Source organism: Condylostylus longicornis, unplaced genomic scaffold (assembly GCF_029603195.1).
Source record: "Condylostylus longicornis isolate FDR11 unplaced genomic scaffold, ASM2960319v2 ptg000004l, whole genome shotgun sequence".
In the NCBI taxonomy this organism is placed as follows: Eukaryota; Metazoa; Arthropoda; class Insecta; order Diptera; family Dolichopodidae; genus Condylostylus; species Condylostylus longicornis.
The window spans coordinates 8693042-8710011 of NW_026577973.1; the positions used below are offsets into that span (position 1 = coordinate 8693042).

At 24.5% G+C, this 16970-nt stretch overlaps 1 protein-coding gene across 1 annotated transcript; it reads right to left on the reverse strand.

Moving 5' to 3' along the window:
- Positions 1 to 490: 490 nt before the first annotated feature.
- LOC129610644 (myb-like protein Q) lies at positions 491 to 8095 on the reverse strand. Its single transcript, XM_055523282.1, has 3 exons — positions 6833 to 8095; positions 1333 to 1511; positions 491 to 1205 (listed from the first exon to the last, which is right to left on the reverse strand). Exons 1-3 carry the CDS (start codon positions 7851 to 7853, stop codon positions 774 to 776), a joined length of 1632 nt encoding a protein of 543 aa, XP_055379257.1. The 5' UTR covers positions 7854 to 8095; the 3' UTR covers positions 491 to 773.
- Positions 8096 to 16970: the final 8875 nt, after the last annotated feature.

The following is a 16970-nucleotide window of genomic DNA, read 5'->3' on the forward strand; positions in this document are numbered from 1 at the left end:
TACATAATTACATTATATTTAATATATGTAGGTAAGTCTAAAGCACAAAATAAAATATGAGGTTAAAAATAGATTACACATAGCTACGATAGCTCTAATATTATTATTTACATATGTAAACGTATGTGTAAGTATTTGAATATACACATTGGAGCAAATTAAGTTTTGATGATTAAGAACCAGACATAAACTTTAGCAATTGAAAAAAACAAAAACAAAGAATAGATTTTCTTAATTTTTAAAATATTTTTGCACAGAACATTTTTTTTTTAATTAATTTTGATTTTTGTGGAAAATAGCCAAAACATAATTATTAAGATTTTAAAAATTGCAAAATAGATTCATTTTTTTGAATATTTTGAATATTTGAACTTTGATTCTTATATATCTAGCAATTTGACTTTAGAATCCGATAAGAAATTGTTTAAAGTTAAAACATAAATATATTTAAACTACATAAATATCATTTGCGTACTTGGTCTGAGCACGTTTAAGTCAAAAGAGAAACTATTTGCAACAATCAAAATTTAATTATAAAACAATTTATATTTTAATTTTCTAATTTGAAAATTATCAAGTTTTCTCTTTTTAAATTTTCAAACATAAAATTTTCGTGAATGCACAAAATTCGAGATATGACAACATCATTTTCGAGGTAAGAAATTTAGTAAAAGTTAAGTAAATTTTTATCATGTTTTAGCTATTAAAGTATCACACACACAAATTAATTTTTTTTTATTATTTTCAACACTATTTTAATCATATTATTAATTTTAGGCACCAACTGGTGCTCTTCTATCCGGTTGTTGTTGTTGTGGTTGCTGCTGGCCTTGTTGATTATGGTGATGGTGATGATGATGATGTGAATGATGATGATGATTTAAATCAATTGAATTTACAGGAGGTCTAGAGGAAATAATTGGTTGTGGTATTACAACCGTTGTTGATGTTGAAGGTGATGTTTGTGGTTGTTGTTGTTGTTGCTGTTGATGATGTAAATGATTTAATTGTTGCTGTTGTTGTTCTTGATCATCCTTCATCAAAACATCATTAGATACAGGTTGCTTCTTTAAAAAATTTAAATCATTAAAATTTTCTATATACATATTTTGTGTTGAGAATGCTTTCGCACTTTCAATATCTTTCCTGAGCTCCTCCAAATCACGTTTCTGTTTTGCACGCCTGTTCTGGAACCATGTTATAACCTTGTAAATAGAATAAAATAAAAAAATTTTTAAAATTATTTTGAATAGCTATTGAAGTTTTTTTTTAAATAATAAATGAATTAGATAAGTAATTGAAAATTTTAAGAAATTGAATTTTTTGTAATACCTGTGCATTTGATAGTCCCAAGGCTGCTGCAATTTCATCTCGGTCAGCCGGTGATAAATATTTTTGATAAAGAAAACGTTTTTCTAAACCAAATATTTGGTGATTTGTAAATGCGGTACGTGATTTTCTTTTCTTTTTCGGCTGTGGTCTTGTAGCAAACAAATCCAAATGAGATTGGTCTAAAATAAAAATTTTGGAAAATACAATATTAAATTTGATTTGAAAAAAATTCAGTATTAATATCATTATTAATACTTTGTTAACATGTGAATCAATAATTTTACTAATACAACATCATAGTTGTGAAATAAATAAGTAATGTGCTTATTACACTAATAATTTAACCTAATGGAAATTTCTTCATGGAACTGCAGAACAGATGGATGACGTAATCAAAGGAACGAGTTAAAGGCAGAAAAATTCATTAAAAAATTTTTTTCCTCGAACTGGACTCGAACCAGCGACCTACTAAATTCAGTATTTTAATTACTGTTAGAACATATTCATTACAATGCTCGTTTCGGAGCAACTACAATTCCACAATTCTGCAACTAATTCACGCAGGAAAGAAAAATAGGATGGAAGATAATTAAAATAACCTATAGTGTTTTCACCTTAGTGCAAGATACCCTTGATAATAACTAACAATTACCCGATAAAAAAAATTCATTAATTTGTACATTATTTACTTGATCAAAAGTTTCGTATTAGAAAGTGCTATTTCTAATTTTGAAACCTCGTTCTTGTGTTTTAAATATAATCTGCATTGATTTATTTTTCACATTTGCTTATGATCAACATAGATTTAAGTAACATATCGCGATTTGGTTAAATACCAATTTTCGGTGGTATTTATCCCGCCGAAACAATAAAACAAATATAACTTACAAAATTCACCCTATGAAAATTGTAAAATTTTAAACGAAAAGCAACGATATTTGACACATATATGATTTTAGCTTACCAAAGATTATCAGTCAATTTACACCAAACGAACAAGAAGTGTAGAAAAATATTACTAAATTGGTTGCAACACATTTTCTAAAGGCAACTTAAATAAAATTAATTTGAAAATTTGAAATTAATCGAAAGTTTTTTGCTTAATTATACGAGTAGTAACTTCGATTAAGTAATTAAGTTTTATTCTTTATTTCTTATATAGCTAAAAAATAAATGTACCTATTGCAAACTTGTAGTGAAATCTGTGCTCATATTCAATATAAAAAATAAAACAAACAACATTATTTATCAAAATTATTAACACGTTCACGGGCTTTAATTCTGTAACGTTCAAATTTCTGTTGTTTCAATGGAACGTAAATGTTATAATATTAGCTTATATACTTACAAAATAGAATTTCTAAATGTGACTGAGAAAATGAAATTTTATTTTTTGAATAGAAATACTTTGCTTTTATATTCAAATCCCAATATATATTTTTCAATATTATGAAGAAAACTGACTCACAGGGACGTGGATACAATTAGTCTCTGTTTCCCAACTCAGTCGGTTTTTAAGTGTTCATCAACGTGCTAAATTTAATATATTATATATTTTATAAGTCTTTATTGCAGTTTTTAAAGTAATTAAATGAATTCTGTACATACTAAACATCATAGGCTCTAAGCGACAATTTAGAAATTCTACACAAAACAAAAATAAGTTAAATTCAGTGTTTATGTATTTATGCATTTATGTAATTTTTTTTGGTATTTAAATGTCATATTTGCTATTGAATAACAAAAGAAATTTTTACCTATATTGGAAACTATTTTCTTATTTGTCGGCATTGGCGCTTAGTACACAATAACAATATTTTATAAAAAAATAAAAAAAGATTGCGCTTCAATTAAGATTTAAGATTTTTCATGTGTAAAAGTTGCCCTACTTTACCATAATCATAAAATGATTATTTTCTATTTTAAATATAGTTCCAATATAATTTAAAAATTTTAGTGAAATATCAGAAGTACAGTGAAGAAATTAAAAACAATGAAATTTTAATATTTCCTTATGTTGCATTTATGTAGGTTTATGTGTGTACAAAATTGTCACCTTTAGAAAAGAAAAACAAACAGAAAGAGATGGAAAAATTAAATACTAAAACATACCTTACTTACATTTATACAATTTATTATTTTATAAAAATTTATAACAAATAAAAAGTAATACTGAGTCAAGTCTCTTACAAATAAATTTTCATTGCAGTACAAAAACAATTTAAAATTTTTAAAAACAAAAAAGGAATAAAAATGAACAAAAAGAAAAGGAAAGAGAAATCAAAATTTCACTATATAATTTTCTCTCTCTTTCTTACTCTTCAATTTTTTTTTCGTTTATTTGTTTATAGTGTTATTCTTATTTTTAACTTTTCTTTCCATTTTGCTTTTCATACCCTTTAATGGTCTTTTACATTCATTCAAATTACAATATGATTTTCTTCACTTTAGTATCTCAGAAACAAAGAAGTTGTGATAAAGTTATTACTTTGAAGGTGCAATTCAGCACAGCATTCATTTGTAATAATTTACAAAAAAAAAGATGTTTGTGTTTTAAGATAACCGACTATCTTACAATGTATGTGCCAATGTAAATCTAAAACGTATATGTTATTGCATACATATTATTCTGTGTACCTATGTACCTATAGATAAAAAAAATTCCTTAACCAAATCTGCATCATATTAATTTATTTGATTTGGTAGATGGAGGAACATTTTTTTTGTTCATTTTATATACTTATACACAAATATTTGTGTTTGTATATGTATATGTACCTACTTTTTTCCTGTATTTTTAACATTCTTCTAATTAAGTTTTACCGACACCTTGAAGGTGTAATCAAAAATAAAAAACAACAAAAAACTATACTAACTATATAAAGAATATAATATAGCCATAATTGAGAAAGCATTATACATGGGACCACCATCAGTTTCAAATATTCAACTGTAAAGTAATTATTATTTAAGGAATCGAAAGGGTATAGCCACGTACAAAAAATACATTATGTACAAATATACGTGTGTGTATATATATTCTTATATAATATTAAAAGTTGAGAAAAGGTTTATTTTTAAGGTACTTTTATTATTACCTTATATGTTTACTTTTTTAAAATTTAGCCTTTAGATAAATATTAAATTTTATATTTGGAACTTGTAGAATGTGCACATAAGTAAAAAGGAAAATTTTTGTACTTTAATAATACAAAGAAAATTGATTGTTATTTTTTCTTTTTTTTTGGTATGTTTATGATAATTTAAATTTATTATTCAAAAATATTTTTTTATAAAACATATACTTTTTTGGATACCCAATTTAAATATACGTAAACATGTAATTGGTATGACATCTTTAAATGAAAGTATGCATACAATGCATGTATCTTTAAGTACTGGAATACTATATAAATTATGTAAATGTATTTGTGTTTATGTATATTTAATGAATAAGGTGAAATTAATTGTAGGGTTTTGAATTAACTTTATTGATTTTTGTATACACACCATATCATTAAAAATATAAATGTATAAAAACAAAAGAGGAGGCAAAAAATATTGTAATAAAATGTTATGGTATAAATGAAATGATCAGAATTGAATATTTAATTATTTCGGCTAACCTTAATCGATTTAAAATTATTGTTGATTTTTTTTCAACCAAAAAAAAAAAACAAAAGAAAAATTTATTTGAAAAATGGTTGAAACTACCAAAGAACGTTTAATATTAATTTTAATATTATAAATTCATAATAAGTACAATATCATTAATTATCATAAATATTATTGATTTAGGATTTAATAATTATTTTGGGTTGGTCTTAAAAATCATTTTTAATATAGGCTTTAACTAACACAAAGTTAATAAATTTATTTAATAACTATAAGTACTACTTAAACACCAAAAATCTTCGTATAATAAGTAAATGTTTATACATATTTTATTTGTATAATTTATAACCTCTATATTCAGAACCTGTTTTTGGCAATCCTAATAATTAATCAATTTGAAAATGCTTTAAAAAATGATTTTTTCCTTAAATTGTATTTTATTGCATATTAATTACAGTTTTTTTAAAAATATAAACACACTATACCACGTTATCTGACAATATTGCAATAATTAATTTATTGAACAATACTCACAATATTATACAATATTTTTAATATATTGATAACTTTAATCATCAATAAACTAAAAGATTACTATGTAATTATGAAGATTTATATGACTTTTAAAATTGAATAAAATGATGACACAAGCTTACATTGAATGTACATAGTAAAATTTAATTGAAAATCAATTTAAATAATTAAATAAGTTTTTATTCGAATAATTATTCGAAAGGTGGTCCGGTGTATGAAGTCGATTAAAATTAATGGTGTTTAATTATTTAGTTGAAATTTTTATGTGACTCTCATTTAGGAAGCTTAAGTAATTATAATAAATTTGGGTTAATACAAAAATATTTTTTTTTATTTTCATTGATAATAATTGCCGATAATTTGTTTTCTAAATGACAATCAAAAACTTTATAAAACAATTATACAAATAAGAAAATAATTATAAATAATAATGGCAAAACAAAAAATACTATATTGAGTAAAAGTGTCGACGATAAGTGGACGTGTATCCTTATCAAACATTTGCCAAATGGTTTTCCATTTTTAAAGTTCATTAAAATAAGCAGATTTAATGAGGAATTTCAAAGTAGCTTTTCAAAATTTAAATTTATAAATAATTTAGATTCATAAGTAAAATGTAGAATATTACTTCATATTAACAAAGCTCGAAAAATCAATATTTTTTTCTAAAAAAAAAATACTTCAAACATTACTTTAAATAATGCAATTTTATTAACACAGAATTTATATCCAATGAATCTGAACTGAACTACTGAGACATTAATAGAGAATTACACAAATTGTAAAAAAATCTACGGTTGTCAAAGTTAATCTGTAAATCATGAGCACACAAATATGAGTATAATAAATCACTTATAATTAGATAATAACAAAACAAATTCTGAATATTTAAGAACGGATTCGTACTAAAAAGTAAAAACTAATAAAAAGGTACATTATTAAGGTACATTAAATTATCGGTACTCTAGAAGCAGTAAAATATTTATATAATCCACGACACATTTTCTAAACATAATTCTAAATTCTAACTAAAAATAAAACAGTACCATTTTTAAGTAATTCATTTGTTTATTAATTTGATTTCAAGAGCCCTATTAAATTTGAATAATTTACTGGATAAAAGCTTTAATCGCAAAATTCATGAAAAATGAAATTCGAATTACCAACGGGAAAAAAACAATCATATCTCTTCTAGTGACAGTATTTACACAATGTATAAAGTAATGGTAACAAAGAAAAAATATAATTGAATCACATTTTTTTAGAGAAAGCAATAATTTATATAAAAACTCGTTGCTCAATAATATTTGTAAAATTTAAGTATATTTTTTATAATAAAAGTGAAACATACCATCTGATTTAAAATCCTTGTTTGTCATATGAAATAAAGCATCTAGAGGTGTTTCACTTGATTTATTATTATTATCCTGCTGACCATTTGAAATAGATGAATTTTTCAATTTATCATCTAAACTTGATTCATTACTACGACTTTCAGATGATCCATATGATGATGTTGTAACACCACTGCTACCGCTACCACGACCCGAATGATTCTGTGATGTTAATGATGACGACGAAGATGAAGCTGCTGTCGTTGAATAATGTCCATTACTATGTAAATTTGGTTCTGAGCCTACTGATAATCTTGCATTAATATCTGGTGAAGAACAATCACTACCAGTTGATTTAGAACGTTCTGAACCACTTTCTGATCTTATTGTATCAATATTCATTCGTTGACGCAATAATTCTGCTTGTGCATTTAAATAATCTTGTAAATGTCTTTGATAATCTAAAGCTAATTGTTGTTCATAATGTAATAGTGCCGGCGGTAAAAATGGTATTGCTGTTATAGTTGGATTTCTAATTGGATTCCATGGATAAGCAAAAGCGGCGGCAGCAGCTGCAGCTGGTGGAAAATTTAAAAGATTTGTTGGTCCTAATGATGGTTGCGTTAACTGTGATGATTCTTGTCGATTTCCTTGATTTAAAATATTTGCTTTTACATTTTTGTTGGGTGTATTGCCTAAAATATCAGCAATCGAAAATCCTTTTACACCTTCCGTTGTACTAGTTGATGATGATTTTGATAGTGATGAATTGGAAGCGGATTGATTTTGATTATTGTGAGTTGGGGAAGTTGATGGTGGCGTTATAGATCTTGACTGCTGATTAATTAATGATAAATCATTATTAGTTTTATTTAGTTTCTGTTTATTCTGCGTGTACGTGTAACTATCTGCTATTATTGTTGGTGATCTTTCTGATGAATGCCTTGGTGTATGATAATGAATTGGTGGAGGACTTGGTGATCCAACTGATATATCCGAGCCGGCCGGACTTGGTGGTGATATATTTTCGAAATGCATTTTAAGTTTTTAATTTATTTTTATGTTATTGATTTCTTTTAATCTTTTTTCTAAATCACAATATTCTTTTCTATATGTTTTCCTTTGTTTTTTTTCTATTTTCTCAATTTATTTCACTTATTTACTCTATACAACTCATTGCAACTAGATATTTTTTTTTATATTTTTTGTTTAATGTGCCCTTGCATAACAATTCAATATTTTACATTTTGTTATTTATTTCACTAAAAGCCAAAATAACAGTTGGCATTAGTTGTTATCCAAATCTATTATTCAATCATTTATAATTTTATATAATTTTTTCTTTTACTTTAATTAATTAATTATCAAGCTTGTTAATTAAATGTTTTAATATTCCTTATCTCCTAAAACACTTGCATCAATTCAAATTAAATTAAAAAAAAATTTCTGCTTTTTTTATTTATATTATTTATTAATTTCACACACGGAATATTTATTTTCGTTATTTTTCATACAGAGAATTTCGACTTGCTTATTCAACAGTTCAAATAAAACTGATTTATTTTTCACAGCATTCCTATAAACTGGTGTGTATTGTAAATACGATAAAAACATAGCCATACTTGATTGAATATATTTTTCAAACCAGTTACTCAACTCAACATTCAACATTTTTTAAAAATCTCATTTTATTAATTTTTCGATTGGTGTTGTTGTTTTATTCTTACATTTCTTTAATATCTCTTTTCTTGCATTATGTGTACACAGTACATGTATATGTATACAGAATAGTTTTTTAAGCTCCTCCTTTTATAGAATTTGCATAAAACAGAAAAAATAAAAAAACAGAAGCAACAATAACAACCAATACGCTGGGCTCATAATTAACACAATGGTGGTTCACTTCAATCAATTAAGTCCCATTTAGAAAAGCTGTTTATGAGAAGAGAGTGGAAGTAGAAAAAAATGTATGATGAAAAAAATAATAAGCAAATACGAAAGAGGAAGGCAAAGCAAAAAATAAAATACTGAAAACAACATCAGGAACGGTTTAAGTAGGATATTGAGTGTAAATAATGTCGGCATCCTTTAATATTTGATTTTTTGCGTATATCTGATTTTCGTATGAATTAAAAATCGTTAGCTTATGTTTTATGCTTTTTCGTTTTTTCTTTTGTTAATTTTAAACACATACTTTAAGTTCTTTGAAGTATGCGCTCTTGTATACCTACTCTTTTATTCATTTGCTTAAGTGGTAAATCATTGCAAGCAAGCTACACAATGTACTCTGTTGGTGTATTGTGAGTACATGAATATTATACAATGTAGAATGCAAGAAATTTGAGTAAAAATAATTTTCATTTACAGCTTGTTTACAGTTTTTTTTGTTTTGTATGTGTTAGTAAAATTTTATTTTTAAAAGAGTATGGTATGGTAAGTAGATACTAAATAGAGATATGTTTACATAATTGAAATTGGAAAATTTTTGAGAGAGTTTTTATGTTTACATATTTTTTTCTTTTTTGCTAGAAACAAAACAACAAGAACAGAATTTTTTAGAAGAAATTTACTTCCCGGAGAAGAGCAAATACATAAAAATAAAGCAGGTGAGAACTGAGAGAGATAAATACAATAATAAGATTTGTTAAGTATATTCTATTTAAGAATTGGAATTGGAATTGTTTTGTATGATATCAAATTGAAAATGAACTTATTTAATTTGTTTGACAATGGAAATTTGGTTAAATTTAAGTTGGAAGTAGTATAAATGGCTTTTTTTCTAATAATTACATATGTACAAGTCGTGATGTTAAGAAAATTTGAACTATGGAAAATTTGTTCTCAAAATGAATACATAAATATCATAGTGAGTAAGTAATAAAAGAATAATACTTATGGTTGTGTTAGAGGAAATGTATGATTGTGTTTTCTTTAAATGTGTGAAAATTTGTAATTTAAAAATGGCTTATTTCTTGTTGTAAATTAAAAATAGGAATATGCGCAATCGTTACACCCTATATGTACATCTAAACATTTGGGGTTAGGTACGTTTGTAGGTTTATAGATATGCATATATTTTCGTCTATAAGCATATTATGTAAAGCATTTATTACTTTTTAACCCATCATTATTATTATAAAAATATAACATTATAACAATAACAGTAATTTGAGTTTAACAAAAGAAAATTTTTATTTTAATTAATAATTAAGAAAAGATATACCATACGTATACATATATATATATATATTTCTTGTTATTTCCAGGCATTTTATTTTTTGACTTAAATTAAGAAATTATAAAGGTTAATTTGAATAATAAAAGAAGAATTCTAGTTTCTTTGAGTTACATATATACATATGTGAGTTCATGCAAGTATGAATTTTGTATTATACAATTAAATATCTCTGTATTTATTTTTAAGTAGTTTTGTAATTAATGTTAAAATACCTACATATTCTTGTTAATTTTAATGATATTACAAATAAAATTACTGTGAATGAAGGCGATATATGTACAGATAGCTATATGTTATACATATAACACAAATTATTTCTGGTACAAGTATATATGTATATATGTGTAAAATTTAAGTTACATATAAAGTGTAAGTATAATTATATTAAAGTATTAATTAAAGTTTTCAGCTTGAGTTTATTTTAAGAAACCTTAAAACTCTGATAATATATGTAGCTATATTATATTTTCTTCTCCTTTTTTAATAATAAGAATGGCAAGGAAAATTATAATTTTATTTTTAATAAAAATAAAAGGGCATAGCAAAAATAAAATATGGTATTAAATATGGCCACTGTATTGATAATTACATTCAAATTAAGTGAATAACATGTAGGTATATACACACAATTTCTGTAAAGTAGATATATGATAAGAGGGGAACAGCAATTTCAGTTTTTTTTTTTTGCCTTTTGATTATAGTTGAAAATTTTACCCTTTTATTTTTAAATAAGTGTGGACGTGTGTGTACTTAAATATAACGTCGACAATATATAAATTAATTGCTCTAATTATAATTTAGCAGGCAGTTTCTTGACTCTTGAAATATTATTAATAAAAAAGTGTTGAAGAAAAAATTGAGTATGCTGTTTTAATTATCTAGTTGAAATTTAAGTATTATACACTATTGTTATCTATACGTAGCGAAATTAGCATAGTGTTGATATATAAACTGATTAATGTCATAATTTTGTTCTCATAATTTAAAAATGTAATTTTTTCTATACAATTCCTTTTATAAGAGCTAAACCCAAAACAATAAGAATATGTATACAAGTGTATTTATTAAAAAAGAAAATTATGATTAAAAGACGAAGTGAAAATCTAAGTAAGATCCTTGAGGTCTGAGTTAAAGCATCAACAATTTAATTTTTGTTAAAAATTTTTCATCTTAAAATTAGATACGTATGCAATATTATATACGTTGATTTTCTAGTTTACACATAATTTGTAATTAACCAAGTATTGTTGATTTTTGTATTATATAAAAATTTTTAAACAACATAAAATAAATTTATATATTAAGGCTATTATAACAGTTCTATGCCTGGTTTAATTTTATTCGGTAATTTATCTTCTAATTGTGTATTTATTTTTGCAAAATTGAAAGTAGTTTTTATCATTTTTGTAAATTTTTTGTATTCTATCTTGAAGTGACTTAGCAAAACTAATGTTGGTACCATGTCCCACACCAAGCTATGTTGTTTATCTAATAACTTTGTGTTGAGTTTATGCAACGACTACAGCTTAATTATTCAACATTTAATTACGTTATTGCTGAAATTATGATTGTTATTATGAACTCAAAAGGTGATGACCATTTCGTTTTTTCGAAATTTACTGGTACTAAAAAATTAATTATTTCAGAGTATATAAAACTAAATGTATGTAGAATTTTGGAAATAATATCGCAAAACTACTAATGAAAAGTTGGCTCAATTAAATTTTTTTGTTATAGTTTGGGCAGACAGTCAAACAAGTAGACTTAGAATTTAACGCATAGACAAAATTGCATCATTATTTTTCAACGTTCGTATAAATGTTTAATTATGAAATTTAAGTCGTTTTCAATAAACAATAATGTTCAATCATTTCTGAAAACTCTTGTTTCGTACTACTAAATAAAAATATTCAAATTCTTAATGAATATTAATGTTCTTACAATTATCATCCCACAATTTGAATTTTTCAATCCATTTTATGTACAACATTACAAGGAATAAAAGTCGATTCAACAGTTTGTATGACAAACATTAAGTATGATAGCACCAACAAAATGTTTAGAACTTTACAATTTTCATGTTTGTTGTGTATTTTATTTACATTTAAGACTACAAAACAGAGAACGAAAAATTAAAACCAAAGTTTAAAGAGAAAAAAGTTATAAAGTTCCCGAAAATGTTTTGAAGGAAAAGTTTTTCCCCTTAATCATTGTGAAATTGTGAAACGAATGTGATGTTTCAAAATGCAGTAAAAGACACATTTATTTCAAATAGAAATGATTTAAAAATTTTTTATCAAATTAATTGTAATTATGAGTCTGATGGATTCAAATTTACAAAGCTCCTTAAACTTCTCAGAATAATAATATCTTAAAAATGCTTCTTATATATCTTAGAACAATATTCAATATTTCTCAGAGACTGTTGAAAATTTCCAGAAAAATTAAATGAAAATTATTTTTTTTTGGCATGATAAATCCCTAGACCGGAAATATACCCTTGATTCAAAATACTTTAGAACTAGAGATAAAATAGTGCAAAGAATTTACAATAAGCAATTTAGATACTAAATTTTTACGAGAATTGAATCATATTTATATTTATTATGATATTTTAAAATATTAAAGCTATTCAGTTAATAATTTCTTATAAGCACGGCAAAAATATAAAAATTGTTAAAAAATATATTATGTCATTAGGAAATAAGATAACAGTCGTAAAATATATTTTGTCATCATCCAAAATCCAATTATTAAGTACTATTATTAATTGTTATTGTTTATTATTAAAAAATATTAAAAATGGTCAAATTAAAGTTATAAATAATTAAATGAAATAATCAAAACGAATTGTCATAATTAAAAAATTTGAATTACACAACTATAAACGTACAGAGCTATTTTTCATTACTCTATTTTGCTTAACGTTGATTTTAAGCTATGCTAATTTTATTAATTAATCATCAGTGTCTAATTAATTGTTTACTAAGTTTTTACAATAAAATTATAAAAATTAACTGATTTTTGACATTCATTTTACTACTTAAACTTTGTATTCTTATAACAGCTATACGTATACATTACAAAGTTCTTAACATAGGGAAATTATTTTGTAAAATCAAATTTAAAATTGAAATAATTACGAAAAACTAAAAATATTTCTGAAATCTCTACTCAGCATTTAAAAATTGTGAAAGAATAAAGTTTAAAAAAAAATAGAATATGAAAACGAATGAAAAAATCACGTTTACATGAATACGGCACTCATTTAAAACCGTAATACAATTTTAATATTTTACATATCCGTTTTGCATTACATATTTTAATGTAATTTACATAAGAAAATTAACCAATCCCGTTAAAGAAGAGATTTGTTGAGTTCTCATCATGAATTTTTTCGTATTTTTTTTAGTTCAAAATATATAAAATATGAAATGCATGCTTCCTAATACATAAATGTATACGTATATGTAATAACTTATGTACAGAAATGAAATCATTATAAAAACATAGCTAATGACTTCCATAATATTTAACTGTACCATAAGTATTTAAATTTTTTAATTTAAGAAAAATTTTACCAAGATCAAAGAAAAAATTTTAGGTACAAAATGCTTGGAAGCTTAGCTTTAAGCGTGTATATGTTAAGAGAACAAATTTAAAATGACATTTTCACGTACCGTATATCATTAGGCGACGGGTACAATATAAGCTGAGCTCTTTAATTTTTTCTATTTATGAATATTAAAGTAAAGTACAGTTTTTCACTTTTTATTTTTTCCTCATATTTAATTTTGAATATGATTAATTAAAAAAAAAAAAATTTTGCGGTCAAAGTAATTATAATAATTCAAAATTTGATAAATGTTGATTCTTTTCAATGTCCAGATGTTAATGATGAAATTTAATGTCTTAATGTACAAATTTTAAAAATTAGTTTTGTTGAGTTTCACTACTCTTGCACTATAAATGCAATCAGAATTTCAGTAATGCAAAAATTTCGTTTAAGTAGAGGTTTAGAAGTGTAGGTTAAAATATTATTAATTTAATTTGTGAAATATCGGTGATATTAGGATAACAGTAAAATTTTTGCATATATAATTTGTTGCAAAATTAAATTATTGCAAACAAAGCTTTATGGTAAATAATTTATTGCTGCCTGCTTTATTAAACACGATTCAAAACTTTTATAGGGATCAATAGCTCTGCATACAGCTAACACGAAGGACAAAGTTCAAGCCTTCCATTTGAGCTCTATATTATTTGGACATTTTCAATAAACTGAAAAGAAAATTTTTAACATTTAATTACAAATTAAAATTATGTAAAATTCTTTTCTTCTTAAATGTCTTTTAAATTATCTTACATAATCTTAGGGTAATGAATTCATGTAACTGATCCAATAACAGGGATAACTGTGTTCCTCCACTTGTTGAAGAATGACCAAGACCATACATTGTGAAATATTACATGTTTTATTAAAATTCTAAGAGAAAGTATTGTTTTGAACAAATTTAAGTTAGTTTAAAATTGTGAGGAATGATTTCAAATTAATTTGTGAACCTATTACAATTCAATTATCTTCAATTAGAAATTGTCGATATGTGTAACTCTATCAATTTATGTATGTATGTAGTTAAAAATATTTAAAGAAATGATCGTATTAATATTGAGTCTCAAAACTTATTCATTTTTCAAGAAAAGAAGTTGAAATTCTGTACAAGAATAGGAAGGTACATTTCTAATTTGTTTACTGCAAAATATAAGTAGTTATGTAGCGCTCAATAAAGTTGGAAAAAAGATAGACTCAATATAAGCAAAAATGTTGTTTAAATAAACATTGAAAAACCTTAACATTTGATAATTTTTATTAAATTTTCATTTTATTTTTATAATTTCTAAAATTAAGTTAAAAATTTCAGAAATTATGAATAGTTTATTGCACATTTTGTACAAATAATGAATAAAAATAAATTATTTTATTCAATTGAAATTGTGTCATATTGAAATTAACCCTTAAATACCGACATAACAAGTTTATAAATTTACTGACCTAAGTCTTAGGGACCAGTACAAGATTAAAAAATCAAAAACTTATCAAACGTTTTTTTTTTATAGGGTCATCACATAACAGTACAAATTAGTCTTGAATCGAAATATCGGAGCATTGTAGCATTTGTGCAAATTTTTGACAGATACTGTTGTTGACATTTCCTATAGACTAAAGCGTATTCATTTTTAAACATTACCCGTACAAAGGACAGGTAATTTAATTTCTGGGTTATCAGCTAAATCAAGTTCTCAGGAAGTGCTATTGTTATTGTGATTTTGAATATATACCGATTAAAGTTGAAAATCTATTAGATATTAACCTGATTTATTTTGCTAAGCAATTGGGAAATGTAAAAATTCAAGAAAACTTTAAAGGTCTGTAGCCAACAATATTTAAGAGTTAAATATAGAAAAATAAATGAAACCTTTATTCACTAATACATGATATAATAGAGGAACACAGACATCAATTGACAGAAAAGCCTTTCTGCCTCATTGCGTCATAATTTCATTTGTACTGAAAGAAATAAACATAAAAGTACAAAAACAGAATAATTTTACAAAGCAACAATTCCAATTATTTTTTATATTAAACTTTATATGCATTGCATACATTTATATTGTAATTCTTATGAAAATTTTGACTGTTAATATGTCGTAATTGTGTAAAGCATATACGGAATTTTATACGTTCAGAACAACAAGTTGGCTTTATTTAAACTCTTATCCACATACATATAAGGGCTATGAATTTCATATACGTATTATGTATATTAATAAAAATGTATTTATGGCCTCAAATCAAATACAAATCAGAATTTCTTTACCATGGTATAATTATTTTTTCGCGCAAATTCATTTTAAAATGCATGCAAAACACACATCAAAGATGCCGACACTTGGGTGGTTGTGATACTTATTGCCTTTCGTTTGATTTTTCAATTTCGTTTATGTGATTTTGTTACAACTAGAGTACACATACAAACACGTTACTAATACATATATATACACATGTATAAAATATTTTTTGTATTCCAGGATTTATACAGTTAACATACACATGCCTGAGTATATGGTTCATTAATTGCAATTCAGTATTGTATAATGATCGGAAAATTAGAGAGACAAGAATCAAGCAAAATTATTATTTATATAAAAGAGAAAAAGGCATTAAAAGTAAAAAACTTTAGAACTCTGGCTTAATGAGAATGAAATTCAATAAATTATAAACATAAATACATATTCGTTCATGTATGTATGTAGGATAGTGTATGTAAAGATACAATAAAATCTTGTTATTAAAGCCGCTTAAAAGCAAACATTACTGTTTTCAAACAACTTTAGATCTAAATAAAGAAAACAATCTATTAGAAAATTTCACTTGTTACAAATGTATAGTTTTGCATTCATTTAGAAGAAATATTTGATGGTAAGTAAAAATTTGTACTACATAGAAGTAAAGAGATTGAATTAAATTTGTAGAAGCGTGGATGTTTTATAGAAATATCATGAAATTTTTTGAAAATGTTCCAATAAATTAACAAAAGTTCTGAACACAATATACCAGCCGCGTGGGAAATAAAACATTTTGTTAACTTTATTACTGGCAGTAATATCCTTTCTCTTACACCAGTTCCAATGATAATCTATACTCAATAAATAATATTCAAAAATATAAAGTCTACCTAAACAATTTTCTAAGAGTTTTTGGAATACATTAGCTTTACATTACGTTTTTCTACTGGTGATTATTTGCGCACACGCGTTTAATAGCTAGATAGTTCGACATTTAGATTTCCAAAGAACAAAATTAACATTAGATTACATTAACTAATTTCATTTCTTACGTCTGCTTTCTTACAAAA